The sequence below is a fragment of the Symphalangus syndactylus genome, chromosome 4 (genome assembly GCF_028878055.3).
Source record: "Symphalangus syndactylus isolate Jambi chromosome 4, NHGRI_mSymSyn1-v2.1_pri, whole genome shotgun sequence".
Classification (NCBI taxonomy): Eukaryota; Metazoa; Chordata; class Mammalia; order Primates; family Hylobatidae; genus Symphalangus; species Symphalangus syndactylus.
In genome coordinates, this window is record NC_072426.2 from 38,100,182 (window position 1) to 38,115,568 (window position 15,387).

The window sequence follows — 15,387 nt, forward strand, 5'->3', positions numbered from 1 at the left end:
TTTGTAATCTTAATAGAAAAATGTGTCCTAAAAGCAGGAGTAGGCCGGGCGTGGTGGCTCACGCTTGTAATCCCAGCACTTTGGGAGGCCGAGACGGGCGGATCACGAGATCAGGAGATCGAGACCACGGTGAAACCCCGTCTCTACTAAAAATACAAAAAAAAGTTAGCCGGGCGTGGTGGCGGGCGCCTGTAGTTCCAGCTACTCGGAGAGGCTGAGGCAGGAGAATGGCGTGAACCCGGGAGGCGGAGCTTGCAGTGAGCCGAGATTGCGCCACTGCACTCCAGCCTGGGCGACAGAGCAAGACTCCGTCTCAAAAAAAAAGCAGGAGTAAATAAATGTCATTAAAAAGGTGTATCTTCCAAAGTGCAAAGACACGTTACAAGAAATCAGGTTGCTCTTTGACCCACCAGTCTCAAAGCACATTAGACTGCAGCAAGTAATAATTGCTTCCTCATTTAGATTAGACAATGAGTGCTCTCTGCAAGCTGCTCTCCTCTAAATAGATTGTAGAGAGTAATTGAAACAAGTTATATGGGGAAGTGGAGTGACTGATTCCTCAAAGTGTGGGAGCAGAGCTATGGTAACCTCTTGAGCCTGGCCTTCATCCTGTTCCTATTTAGGGAATCCGCGGGGCAGCCAGTGTTGAGTGCAGTCTGCAGTTCGCCAGCTTTATTGTTCAGACTTGAAGGGAAGGTCACATGCCCTCTTTGACAGAGAGGTTTATGGGCTCTCTAATTAGCAGCACCCTCCGCCAGACAGACTGTTGGCCACTTTCCAAGAACGGGGCTTGGTAGCGGCCACTGATGAAGGAGAAAACAAGGTTATTTACCCTGCGACTGTAATTCTTGGCACAAGTTCTCCCTTTACACTCAGACACGTTTTTCTTTTGTTCCAACTTGCCTTTGGAATTCTGATTAGGGCGTTAAGGGAGGGAAATGCAGCTATATATTTAGTGGTGTAAGCAACCCATATGTTGGCCTCAGATACTTTTGACTATTCTAAGACCTCATACCAAAAGAGAGAGAGAGAGAAAGAAAAAGGAAAACGAAAAGGGCAGCGTAGTCGAGCGTTGCTTGCAAATGTAACTGCTTAAGCACATGCCCACACACAACCCCAGAAAAGGAAGTTTAATTTGCAACATCTATAAAATAACGACAGTTGTATGGTAGGACACAGAAATCCCAGCGGTAAAGTGTGATTGGGCTTAGCTATTATTGGAGTGTTAAAAGAGTACCGGGAATATATTTGGCTTGTCCTGTTCTGTCGGTTCTGTAGGCCGGTGGATTAAGCTGATAGAAATGCTTTTTGGTTGATTTAAACCAGATGCTCCGACTATTTTTGTCCCGTTTGCAGGCGCAGAAGCTCTGCATAAGGCAATACTGCCCCCCTCGGCCGTCCGCCAACTGCAAGGCGTAGGAGCCTGGTCTCCACTAGCCACCTCGGCCATAAAACCCTTTCAAGTCCCTATTATTATTCCAGGCACATTCCAAGGGGATTGAGTCACAGAGTTCACTTGGCTTTTCTCCGGCCCTGAAGTGCCTGTACCAGGTGGAATACGACTCTCAACTTCAAATATGGAATCCAAAAGCTGTCAAAGAGCGCTTTACAGCAAGCCCCAGATGCGACTCTCCCCCTCTACTGCCACTTCTCCCCCTACCCCATCTGGGGTTTGCTGGCTGCGCAGCTGTAGTCCCACGCCAGCACTAAGGTCGCCTGGTCGACAAATGAGGGTTTTCTTTGGGGCATCCTGTAGAGCTCCCCTATTTTCTCTACCACTTTGAGAAGCCCCAAGGGCTGCTTGGCGGCGAGGCACAGACTGGGCTGAAACCTTTTCCGTTGGGCAGTGCGTCCAGGAGAACCAGGAGGCCCAGGCCAGGAGCCCGGGGGGCTTGAGGTTCTGCTGGCTTTTAAGTCAGCTAGGAGGGAAAACTCCCAGCCCCTCCCACGCGTCCGCCCAGACTCGCCGGCCGCCTGCCCTGGGCGGGTAACGCGCACATCTGGCGGCCCAGGAGCCACATCTGATGCACTAACCCCCGCAACCAGATGTCCAAGAGGCCGGGGGAGTCAAAGAACGCCAGGGGCGGGGCGACCGCAGCTGCGGCTCCTCCCTCGGGCAGCGGGAGTCCAGATGCGAGGGGCGCCCTCCAGGGCCGAGCTGGGCCGGCCGGGCAGCTGGGGGGCTGGGAGGTTGCGGTGCAGGGTGGGTGGGTGCAGTGAGGCTGGAGCCGCGTTGAGGGGCTGGGCTAGCGGGGGGAGGCTGAAGCCGCGCCGGGGAGAGGGAGGTGGCGGTTGGGTGCTGGAGGGCGCTGGGTGCCGTGCCAGTGGGCGGTGGCGCCTTACGCCACCTGCCCCACCCCCGTCACCGTGCCCGCCCCAGTGCGTGGGATTTTACAACCTAGGTCCCCGGGAGGTGGTGGTGGTGGAGGGAGGGGCGGCGGGGACGTTTCCGGGGCAGGGGAGGGGCGCACTGCTCCAGTTCTGGACCGAGGGCGGGGCTCTCCTCTGCTTCTCGCCTCTGTTCCTGCGCTGAGACGCAGGCGTTTCCTGGTGCGGAGCGACTCGCCCCCGAGCTCCCCTGCACCGTCCTGGGAGTCGGGAGGCGTCGACCCAGATGACCCGACCCGGAGATGCTAGATCCTCTGCCCTCTTCCCCCTACGAAGTCCTTAACCGGAGAGGGAGGAGCTACCAATGTCCTCCAGACGTTCTCCAAAGCCCGAGCTGCTGGGAGAAGCTTGCTCAGGGCGGGTGCGCCCTTCAGACGTTTGTTTGCACGCAGGATTTTTTTTTTTTTTTTTTTTTTTTTTTTTTGAGACGGAGTCTTGCTCTTTCGCCCAGGCTGGAGTGCAGTGGCGCAATCCCGGCTCACTGCAAGCTCCGCCTCCCGGGTTCACGCCATTCTCCTGCCTCAGCCTCTCCGAGTAGCTGGGACTACAGGCGCCCGCCACCACGCCCGGCTAATTTTTTGTATTTTTAGTAGAGACGGGGTTTCACCGTGGTCTCGATCTCCTGACCTTGTGATCCGCCCGCCTCGGCCTCCCAAAGTGCTGGGATTACAAGCGTGAGCCACCGCGCCCGGCCGGGGTTTTGACGTTTCGCTAAGCAACAGCTTTTGCCAGGGAATCAGGGCTGTTTTGAAGAGCTTGCGTCTATTGGATGCTCCCATCTTGAACAAATCGTTTCCATTCGATTTGTTTAACCAAGGCGAGGGCGGACTGTGTTGTTACTTAAAAGTTACCCTTCATCCAAGCTGTCCTCAGATTTTCATCTAAGGGTGTCATAACACCCCAGGTCGTTGCGCAAATGTTTTGTGACAATTTAGAAAACCAGAGGGGGAAAATATCCTTAGAGAAAAAATCATAACCAACAAGAAAATTATGTTAAATGATGTTGGTCCTTGTTCATCGGATGGTCCCAGTTGACGCAGTCTCTTACAAAACCAGTGACTATTTACAGTCTTCAATTTATGGCACATCTCCCGTTGGGGGCGAAGTGCATGAATGGTTCCCACCTTATTCACCAGCTGAAACTCTGAACAAGCCTTGGGGTTTCCTCTCCCAAAGACTGCCAGGCTTCACTGAGAATCAAAAGAAAACAGGATATTAAATGCCTGTGGTAAGTTTTCAAATATGAGCTCTTCCACTGCTTACTTCTGTGAATTGTGGCAAATTACTCAATCTCTTTTGTCCCTGGTGCGCTTAGAGACAGGGTCTCACTGTGTTTCCCAGGCTAAAGTACAATGGCACGATCCTAGCTCGTTGCACCCTCAAACCCCTGGGCTCAGACTATCCTCTGGCCTCAGCCTCCCAACCAGCAAGGGTTACAGTCGCAAGCCACCACACCTGGTTAATTTTTTATTTTTGTTTTTTAGAGATAGGGGTCTCACTATGTTGCCCAGGCTCGCCTGAAACTCCTAGCCTCAAGCATTCCTCCCAGCTCAGTCTCCCAAAGTGTCGAGATTACAGGTGTGAGCCACCATGCCTGGCAAGCTTCATCATTTCTAAAATGTAACTGTACATTTTAGAGTAGCATAGGGGTGGTGTAAGGGTTAAGGATTAATGATATTTCAAATCAAGTGCTTAACGCAAAGTTCGATGCATAGGAAGAACATAATTGTTATTATCAATGTGAGTAGACTGTTTACCACCAAAATGAAAGGTGTGGGCAATGGTAACTGGGTAGCCTCCAGAGATCCTTTTTTAAAAGGTGTATGAGTTTTAATACATTTGTTGAATGAATAAAACCCACAACACTCTAGGCACATCTCCAGTCCTTGCCCTGGCAGAGCTTTCAGTCTAACTAGGGGAAATTGGATGAAATGATAATGATGCATACCTAGTCTTTCGTCATACTGTGAAAACCTTTTAAAACATGGATTTGACTTCTGAGTTTCCCATTATAATCGCTTCCCAAAGAAGATTGTTCGTTCTTTCAGAAAATTTCACTAGGGTGATGATAAGGTATTAACAGATGTATGTTGAAAACATCCTCTTCCTTTTTCTGCATAGCCCCTTCTTCCTTTGGAATTTTAGAAGAATCTGATCAAGGCAACCTCTGTATTAAGTGAAAATGTGGGAACTCAAAGATATATTAGATGCACAGAAAGTGCAATTCTGAAAAGGTCAGAGCTATTGCGTATAGAGGGGAGCTGCTGAAACTATAGGAGTCTTAAATTTTTCAGGCTCAGCTTCCTTTGCTTTAAAGTTGAAGGGTTGGACTAGTTCTTCCTTCCTGCACTCAAACTCTTTGGTTTCAAAGGTAGCTGTGTCCAGGTGGTATTTTCTGTGTATTCCAGAGCCCTGACCAGGAGGGGAAAGACTTTGAGAGGCTTTGGGCTTGACAAAATATCATGACCAAGTGTGGTGGCTCACACCTGAAATCCCAGACTTTGGGAGGCTGAGGCAGGAGGATCACTTGAGCCCAGGAGTTTGAGACTAGCCTGGGCAACATAGTGAGATCCTGTCTCTTAAAAAAAAAAAAAAAAAAAGAGAGAGAAAGAGAAAAAAAAAATCATGGAGTGATGAGAGAGGCTAAGGAACTCAGACCAGTACTGAATTATAAAGCAAGGTAAAGTGTCTATGACCAGGTATATATTAACATATTTCTTTCTTTTTTTTTTTTTTTGAGACGGAGTCGTGCCCTATCACCAGACTGGAGTGCAGTGGCACGATCTCGGCTCAGTGCAACCTCTGCTTCCCAGGTTCAAGCGATTCTCCTGCCTCAGCCTCCTGAGTAGCTGGGACTACAAGGCACGCACCACCATGCCCAGCTAGTTTTTTTGTTTGTTTTTTGTGTTTTTTTGTTTTTTTTTTTTTAAGTAGAAATGGGGTTTCACCATGTTGGCCATGATGGTCTCGATCTCTTGACCTCGTGATCTGCCTGCCTCAGCCTCACAAAGTGCTGGGACAACAGACATGAGCCACCGCGCCCGGCTGTATTTCTTTCCTTGTTTTTTTTTTTTTTTTTTGAGATGAAGTCTCACTCTGTCACCCAGGTTGGAGTGCAATGGCGCGATCTCGGCTCACTGCAACCTCCACCCCCCGAGTTCAAGCAATTTTCCTGCCTCAGCCTCCCGAGTAGCTGGGACTGCAGGCGTGTGCCACCACGCCCGGCTAAATTTTGTATTTTTAGTAGAGACGAGATTTCACCATGTTGGCCAGGCTTGTCTCGAACTCCTGACCTTGTGATCCGCCCGCCTCAGCCTCCTAAAGTGCTGGGATTACAGGTGTGAGCCACAATGCCCGGCCAACATATTTCAATGTATATAGTGGATATATTAATATATACATTGGTATATATATTTTTAAAATAAGAGGCACATATGTATTTATTTCTAGCTTATCTATAGTATAGATTCCGTATACACACAGATCACCCTGTAAGTTTTCCTAATACCTTACCTACAAAACAGGTAGAATTTTCTTCTTCTGTCTATGATCGTGGTCTGAAGGATGACTTCTCAGCAGCAGAAGGGACTGGAATGGAAGGTGTCCATGATTTTGGCTGGAAGAGAGAAGTGTGCCCTCTTGTGGGTCTCCTGTCATGTTCTCAGAAAGTTCCTCAAGATAGAGCTGTGGCCTTTGTGGTCAGGGCTGTAGTCCCATTTTACCTTCAGATGCCTCCTATGCAATTTTTTTCTCATCATCTTCCCTGAGAAATATTTCCCAAATAATAACACAGCTCCATCATCTCCCTAAATTATCTCCCTCACACTCCACATCCAATGGATCAGCCCTTCCTCTCAGGTCTAATTTTTTTTTTAACTTTTTTTTTTTTTTTTTTTTTTGAGATGGAGTCTCGCTCTGTCGCCCAGGCTGGAGTGCAGTGGCGCGATCTGGCTCACTGCAAGCTCCGCCTCCCGGGTTCACGCCATTCTCCTGCCTCAGCCTCTCCGAGTAGCTGGGACTACAGGCGCCCGCCACCACGCCCGGCTGATTTTTTGTATTTTTTAGTAGAGACGGGGTTTCACCGTGGTCTCGATCTCCTGACCTCGTGATCTGCCTGCCTCGGCCTCCCAAAGTGCTGGGATTACAAGCGTGAGCCACCGCGCCTGGCCAATTTTTTTTTAAACTTTTATAAGTTTAATGTTGTCACTGTATGTTTACATATTCATTGGTACAATTTACATCGTTTTATACTTCTCCATTTTTGCAAAGATAGCATGTACACAAAGATACATATTCAATAACTGAGAAACAAGTGAAACTTCTAATCTATACTTTCAGGTTTGTTCAATCATGATACTTCTGATAAGGATTATGGACATACCAGTTTCACCTCTCCCAGAAGGACGTCGCCATTTTATCTTAAGAGTTTACTCTGGGTTTTACTGCAGAATACAAATTCCCTCAATCGCTTTTTTCTTGCAGGTTCCTTTTTCCATAATTTTTTCTTATAACCAGCCTTTCTCCTCACCCAAAGGCCACGATGAAGTCGAAGAAACCTGTAGATGACAGCTTTCACAGTCTTTCTCTTGTCTTTTCGTGTACTGAAGTATGTTAGAGATCTGACTGGCAGCTTCAGGACACTCGGAAGCAAGGGGGACACTCTATTAAGGATCGCTGAAGTATGCCCACATGTCAAGTTTCTCTCAGATGTCGTAAGTCTGGGAGTGGAGGAAACAACTGGTGTCTGAATATGACTAAAACGTCCAGTGGACAATGCAGAAATAAGAGAGGCATTCTTGACACAGTTTCGGTAGGCTGAAGATGCCAAAATATTCAAGGGACATCGGATTCCTGAAGCTGCTCTCACCGCACCAGCAAAGGCAAAAGCAGCCATCCCTCTCAGCTCTAATTTATGGATATGGATGTATCCCAAACCCCATCCCTTCTTACTACCTCCTGCACTAGCAACTAGTCCAAACCGCCATCATTTCTTGCCCAACCTGCTGCAATCACCTCTTATTTTCCCTGCTTCCACTCCTTCACCGTATATTTCATTCTCCACACAGCAGCCAAAGCGGTTTTTTTAAAAAATACAAATGAAATGTGCTCACTCTCCTATTCAAACTCCTTTAGTAGTTTCTTTTCTTTTCTTTTCTTTTTTTTTTTTTTTGAGACGGAGTCTCGCTCTGTCGCCCAGGCTGGAGTGCAGTGGCGCAATCTCGGCTCACTACAAGCTCCGCCTCCCGGGTTCACGCCATTCTCCTGCCTCAGCCTCTCCGAGTAGCTGGGACTACAGGCGCCTGCCACCACGCCCGGCTAATTTTTTGTATTTTTTAGTAGAGACGGGGTTTCACCGTGGTCTCGATCTCCTGACCTCGTGATCCGCCCGCCTCGGCCTCCCAAAGTGCTGGGATTACAAGAGTGAGCCACCGCGCCCGGCCTAGTAGTTTCTTTTCACACTTGGATAAAATCCACACTCCCTCACCACAGCCTATATGACTGGACTCTTGCCTAATCTTCTCGCCTCATCCTCTATCACTTTCTTCCCTGTTCATTCCTCTCCAGGAACTGGCTTTCTCACTGTTCCTCAGAAATATGAAGCAGACTACTGCTTTAGGGTCTTGCATTTGCTGTTTCCTCTGTTTTCAACCCCCAGACAGTCACATGGCTTTCTCTCTTACCTCACTCAGGTCTCTGCTCAAATGTTGCCTCAGAGAGGACGTCCCTCATCACCACCCCAATATAAATGAAGCACCACAGCCATAGCCGTTCCCTAACCAATTGCCCTACTTTATTCACCTTCACATCTCTTATCAAATATCCTGTTTACCTGTTTACTTGATTATTGTTTGCTTTACCTCTAGAATGCATGTTCTATGAGTGTAGGGACTTGGTCAATCTTGTTCAACAAGGAACCTCCAGTCCAAAACTGTACCTGTCATAGAAAAGGCACCCAATAAATATGCAAATCAAACTACAGTCACTCAGTGACAGAGAGAGAGAAAGAATGAGAACAATTTAAATAGTGTAAGGAAGTGTGTTTACTATTTTGCTCAGTAAGCGTATGCACTAGAACAAGTATGAGATGGGAGATGTGTATCTACTTTATCTCTTTAGTTCCCCTATGCTATTCACAGTATGATCAATGTGCCATGCTGGGTGTTTAAAGATGCTGACAGTTTGAACAGCATGGCCCTTATATGCAGAGAAGTTCCATAATGAGTTTGAATCCTGGATTCACCACGTTAGTGTGTGACCTTGGGGAAGTTACTTACCCTTTCAATGCCTCAGTTTCTTCATCCATGAAATGGGGCTAATAATAGTACTACCTCTATAGGATTGTTATAAGGATTAAATTGATAATATAAACGTCGTAGAACAGTGCCTAAAACATAGTAAGCCGTGTCTGAGTATTTTTAAAGCAAACCTATTTGGCTGTACTTTGTTCTCCTCTTTCTTGGGGACTTTATAACTTGAGTACTTATAAGATACTACTCTGCCCAGCACTTTGGGAGGCCGAGGCGGGTGGATCACGAGGTCAGGAGATTGAGACCATCCTAGCTAAAATGGTGAAACCCCATCTCTACTAAAACTACAAAAAAATTAGCCAGGCGTGGTGGTGGGCGCCTGTAGTCCCAGCTACTCGGGAGGCTGAGGCAGGAGAATGGCGTGAACCCGGGAGGTGGAGCTTGCAGTGAGCCAAGATCACGCCACTGCACTCCAGCCTGGGCGACAGAGTGAGACTCCATCTTAAAAAAAAAAAAAAAAAAAAAAAAGGCCGGGCGCGGTGGCTCACGCTTGTAATCCCAGCACTTTGGGAGGCCGAGGCGGGCGGATCACGAGGTCAGGAGATCGAGACCACGGTGAAACCCCGTCTCTACTAAAAATACAAAAAAATTAGCCGGGTGTGGTGGCGGGCGCCTGTAGTCCCAGCTACTCGGAGAGGCTGAGGCGGGAGAATGGCGTGAACCCAGGAGGCGGAGCTTGCAGCGAGCCAAGACTGCGCCACTGCACTCCAGCCTGGACGACAGAGCGAGACTCCGTCTCAAAAAAAAAAAAAAAAAAAGATACTACTCTGAAGTGACTGGCATTGAAATTTTCATTATGCTTTTAGACCAGTAATTTTAATTTGAGCGCCAAGTACAATAATTATTTTATAACCATTGCTAGTCTAGCATTTTTGCTTAGCCATAAATTCCATTTAAGTCAAAATATCCCTAACTTTGCAAAAAACTGTACCTTCAGGGTCACCACCCAATTATAGTTGAAAAAAAGATGTTTCTTCCTTTTTAATTCTGTAGGCTTTTCTTGGCTGGCATATCCATAACATAATATTGTTATTTGGTAGTTGAGTGTCAGTCAGCTCTACAGAAAAATAAATACCAGTGATCTTGCTAAACCTGTGTACCAAATCATTCCTGAACTAGGGGAGTGGGCCAGATAACCTTTGGAAGGCTTTTTAGCTCTGTTTTTCTGTGGTTTTCATAAAATGAAAATAGCTCAGAAATGAGAGGTTCTAGATTTAGCACTATGTGAACTGGGCCTGGATGCGTTGTGAATCATGGACAATTGAAATCGTTTAAACTCAACTTATTTGGAACAGATTAGGTCCTTATTCGGGTTTAACAAGAATGAAACCTGTTTGAACTGTGGACAGGCTGTCAGCACCCTTCTAGGCTCAGCTTTTCACTTCTCTTTCTAGGGCCTTGACCCATTCATATATAACTGTATGAATGCCTCTTTAGAAAGGACTGCAAACACCCCCAACTAGTGTTTGTTAAAACCTCCCTGAGGTTATTCTACATATGATTCAATAATAAACATCTTCTGCAGTCTCTACCTTAGTTATGGTCCCATAAGTCATGCATTTATTCATCCAGTAAATATTCCGTTGAGGGCTTAATATGTGCTAGGAATTGTGCTACTGCTAGCCACTTAGTTGTCCAAGTTAGAAACCTAGGAGTTGGGCGAGGCACAGTAGCTCACGCCTGTAATCGCGGCACTTTGGGAGGCCGAGGTGGGAGGATCACCTGAGGTCAGGAGTTCAAGACCAGCCTGGCCAAAATGGTAAAACCCCGTCTCTAGTAAAATTACAAAAATTAGCTGGGCGTGGTGGTGCGTACCTGTAATCCCAGCTCCTCGGGAGGCTGAGGCAGGAGAATCGCTTAAACCTGGGAGGCAGAGGCTGCAGTAAGCTGAGATCGTGCCACTGTACTCCAGCCTGGGCAACAGAGTCATTCCGTCTCAAAAAAAAAAAAAAAAGGAAAGAAAAGAAAGAAAAAGAAACCTAGGCGTCATCTTAAATATACCCCCCTCACTCACTCCCGACATGTTAGGTCAGCCACCAAACTGGTGCCAATACTACCTTCCAAATATCTCTTGAAGTTTTGTTCTCTTCTTCACTCGCTCCTGGTGCCACTATGTTGGTAAAGGTGGTATAAGCCCAGCTACTGTAGAAAGCAGGGCACAAAGAAGTCTGCTAAGGAAGGAGAAGAGGAGGGGAAGATGGGACACAGTGAGATGCACTGTTATACTGTTTACTGTTGTTGTGCAGTCATACAAGTCACTCAGCAGGCATGGGACGTCCCTGGAAGGGTTAACAAGGAAGAACTGCATCTTGGACTATTCCACATGAGAAAAAAGAGCGAGTGTGTCTTCCTGTCTCTCTCCTGGATCCATTTGCCATTGGTGAAGGTTTACCCCATGGAGAGATAAACACCCCTGAACTGGATTGTGTCATCTGGCCACTTGGTGGCTCTCAGGAAGGCAGATACCAAGCTCAAGGTGTGGTACTTGTTCCAACTTCAAAAGTAAAGCAACAGGCACTCCGGAGATCTCAGAAAGTACACAAGGTTTGTTTCTCAATATAAACAAAGACCTCAGAGTTTTTTCCTTCAGATTCTTGCAAATGCCTACTAAGAGGACTTTGTACCTCTCACTTACTCCCTTCTAATCCATTCTTTACACTGCACCACCTACAGTGATCTTTGCCAGACTCAAATCTTTCACCAGCTCTCCTTAAACTCCAGGATACACTCTAAGATCTCTCCTTGCCTGCTTTCCAGTCCTCTTATTAAAGAGAATTTTTACCAATTGAATCAGATGGTCATTCCTCTCAAGCTCTTTGTTAGCATTTATTGGTTTATTTTTATTTTTATTTTTGATACAGAGTCTTGCTCTGTCACCCAGGCTGGAGTGCAGTGGCACAATTTCAGCTCACTGCAAGCTCTGCCTCCCGGGTTCAAGTGATTCTTTTGCCTCAGCCTCCCAAGTAGCTGGGATTACAGGCATGCACCACCACACCCGGCTAATTTTTGTATTTTTAGTGGAGACGGGGTTTCGCCATGTTGGCCAGGCTGGTCTTGAACTCCTGACCTCAGGTGATCCTCCCACCTCAGCCTCCCAAAGTGCTGGGATTATAGGTGTGAGCCACCGCACCCAACCTATTGGTTTATTACTCAAAAGTAATATACTTACTATAGGAAATTTGGAAAATACAGAAAATATGAAAAAGAAAATAAAAATCACTTTCCTTGAGGAAAAAGCTTCTATTAACATTTTGGAATATATCCTGGCCATATTTTTTACTATGAACATATGTACATTTTTTTTGAAATCTCAGAGGCATATCTGAAATAAAAATTGTACTTTAACAGTTACTACACTGAAGTTAATACCCAACCAAAAGTATGTCAAGACCACCCAAATGGTTCAATTTGATAAATGCACTTTACTATAATTTTTTTATTTTTTTATTTTATTTCTTTTCTACTTAAGCATGAAAAAAGGTATGTTTACATTTCAGAAATATAACACATTAAGAAGCACTCTATAAACATAACCCTTTCCCAATATATTTTACTGCTTTGTTTTAAATATAATTACCTAATAATAAATAAACTTAGATAACAATCTAAAAATCGTAATTGCAACTGTTCACATTTGCTTTGTTATATTGGAAGAGAAAATTTAAAGCAGTTATAATAAACTGCTACATTATAGCCTAAAACTAGACAAAATTTGCCCTATATTAATTGAGCTTAACAAAAATTGTTTATTTTGTGATTCTATAAATACCAATATAATATTTTTACTCTATTATAAATAAATTGATGTATTAGCATCACGAATTACTATTTTCTCCCAGTCAGCCTATGAAATAAGAACTTTCCATGGTAGTTGATAAAAATACTGTTAAAAAAAAAAAAACACATGGTCAAGACTAGAATTTGAAAACAATAGCAGAAGTTGATATTTAAAATCACCAAGCCGTATTAAAACGACAACAGCATATTTAAACAAAAAAATTAAGCTACTAAATAATGAATGCTTGTATAGTCATAATGAAATTAGAGTAAATCCATATTAATATTATGAAAACACATCAAGTTTCTATTAGAGGAACAGAATCAACACTATCCTAACTTTTCTAAGAATTATTTTGAATATAAAACTTTTAGGGTACGAATGGCATCATACAAAAATGACCTTAGAAAGACGGTTACGATTCTGATATTGGGACATTAACTTTTTAGTAACTGGAAACCCTTGAGAAAATATTAACACATTTATAAATCGAAGATATTTCTTGTCTTGTGATTTATTACAGAACCACTTAAGGTTCATTAGATAAGCACTCAAGTTATTTTGTTAATATTAATACTTAATACAATTAGAAAAAAATTTGCTGTTGGTCATGTTTTATTTTATACATTATATTATTCTCTTAGGCCTTCAATTAAAGGTAATAAATCATAGAAAGCAAAGCATAAAATTCTTAATGAAAATACCAAAATTCCAATTATATTCAAATTGCACACAGTTATTTTTAAAATCTATTTCCAGAAGTTTATATAAATATACACATATATATATATTTTTTTTTTTTTTGAAACAGGGTTTCACTCAGTCACACAGGCTAGAGTGCAGTGGTGTGATCTCAGCTCACTGCAGCCTCAATCTCCCATGCTCAAGTGATTCTCCCACCTCAGTCTCCCAAGTGGCTGGGACTCCAGGTGTCACCTGGCTAATTTTTGTTTTTTGGCTTTTTTTTGAGACAGAGTTTCGTTCTTGTTGCCCAGGCTGGAGTGCAGTGGTGTGATCTTGGCTCACCGCAACCTCCACCTCCCAGGTTCAAGCGATTCTCCTGCCTCAGCCTCCCGAGTAGCTGAGATTACAGGCATGTGCCACCACACTCAGCTAATTTTGTATTTTTGGTAGAGTCAGGTTTTCTCCATGTTGGTCAGGCTGGTCTCGAACTCCCGACCTCAGTTGATCCGCCCACCTCGGCCTCCCAAAGTGCTGGAATTACAGGCATGAGCCACAGCACCCGACACACCTGGCTAATTTTTGTAGAGACTGGGTTTCACCATGTTGCCCAAGCTGGTCTTGAACTCCTGACCTCAAGTGATCCGCCATCTTGGCCTCTCAAAGTGCTGAGATTACAAGTGTGAGCCACTGTGCCCAGCCCCAAAGTTTATTTTTTAAAGCAAAATAAACTGATTCATATTAATTACCAACTAAACTTCATACTTAAAATACTAAGTTCTTTTCATTATAAAAGCAAATTACAAATTTTTCCCATGTTCTTATAAAATATGGTTCTGCTGTATGTAATGAATCTAAGTCAGCGTTCACAAAAGCTATCTGAAATTCTTTTAACTTTCAGCCCAATGTAAAGTAAAACCTCAGTTATACATAAATAATTCAAAATTAGAACTTAACGATGGAAATGTCAACAAGCCATAACTGCTAGATTACTAATGAAGGGTTTCACTAAACTTCCCATGAAATGTAACAGATGGCAAAATTTGATAGTTTTCAGCAGATTAAAGCTATCAGAGCTATAAATGAGGAATATATTATATACTAAACTTTATCAAGTCCAAAGCATTAAGGCTGTTAAAGTGATTAAGATATGAAGTAAACATCTCTGGAACATATAAACAGATCACAAACCAAAACATAAGTCACTTTATATTTGTTTATAACTCTATGTTTTTTCATAATTATTTTTAAGATGAAAAAATTTCTGCACTGTGGCATGCAGTGATTTTTTTTCTACCTCCCTGATTACCATGCAGTTTTCAAACCCTCTCTCAGACTGGCATTCTTTCATCAAGATTTCTCTCTGAAGTCAACTTGTCATATTTTCAGCAGGCTTTAGTGCTTTGGAGCCTTGCAAAGTTCTTTCCTCTTCTTCCTAACCCAAGCTTCTGCCCTATCCTCAGTTTCCTGTCCTTCCCCTGGCTGGAATAAAGGGAAGGCATGCTTGAGTTTCTGCATTGCCTGTTAAACACCCGTCACGCACAAGGTATGGAGCACTGGGCTTGTTTATCTGGACTCTTTTCTGCTAATGCTTGGCCATTGTTTCTAACCGTACTGGGCTAATGGAGCGTCTCTTCTCTTACAACTTTTTGACTCTGCCTACTTCCAGAGACCAGCCACTAACCCCAAGGTTCTCAGTCTTGCCTGAACCTATCTGGATTCCTTCCTTCCTTCCTTCCTTCCTTCCTTCCTTCCTTCCTTCCTTCCTTCCTTCCTTCCTCCTTCCTTTCCTCCCTCCCTCCCTCCTTCCTTCCTTCCTTTCTTCCTTTTTTTTTTTTTCTGTCAGAGTTTCACTCTTGTTGCCCAGGCTGGAGTGCAATGGGGCAATCTTGGCTCACTGCAACCTCCGCCTCCTGGGTTCAAGCGATTCTCCTGCCTCAGCTTCCTCAGTAGCTGGGATTACAGGCATGTGCCACCACGCCTGGCTAATTTTTATTTTTTATTTTTAGTAGAGACAGGGTTTCTCCATGTTGGTCAGGCTGATCTCGAACTCCCAACCTCAGGTGATCTGCCCCCCTCGGCCTCCCAAGGTGCTGGGATTACAGGCGTGAGCCACCATGTCCAGCCTATCTGGATTTCTATCACTTCCCCACACAGATTTCCACCACCAAGAGGGGTAAGGTGTGGACACCAGCATCTGAACTCCTTTCTCTAATCTATCGTCTTATCTCT

The 15,387-nt window shown here is 44.7% G+C and overlaps 1 protein-coding gene across 1 annotated transcript; it reads right to left on the reverse strand.

Moving 5' to 3' along the window:
- Nucleotides 1–6,802: 6,802 nt before the first annotated feature.
- LOC129480210 (large ribosomal subunit protein bL35m-like) lies at nucleotides 6,803–7,302 on the reverse strand. The gene has a single exon (XM_055273937.2). It carries the CDS (start codon nucleotides 7,280–7,282, stop codon nucleotides 6,803–6,805), a length of 480 nt encoding a protein of 159 aa, XP_055129912.1. The 5' UTR covers nucleotides 7,283–7,302.
- Nucleotides 7,303–15,387: the final 8,085 nt, after the last annotated feature.

What these genes read in the sequence shown, in the direction of transcription:
- LOC129480210 (XM_055273937.2), bottom strand. Translation starts at nt 7,282, where the DNA reads ATGGCTGCTTTTGCCTTTGCTGGTGCGGTGAGAGCAGCTTCAGGAATC.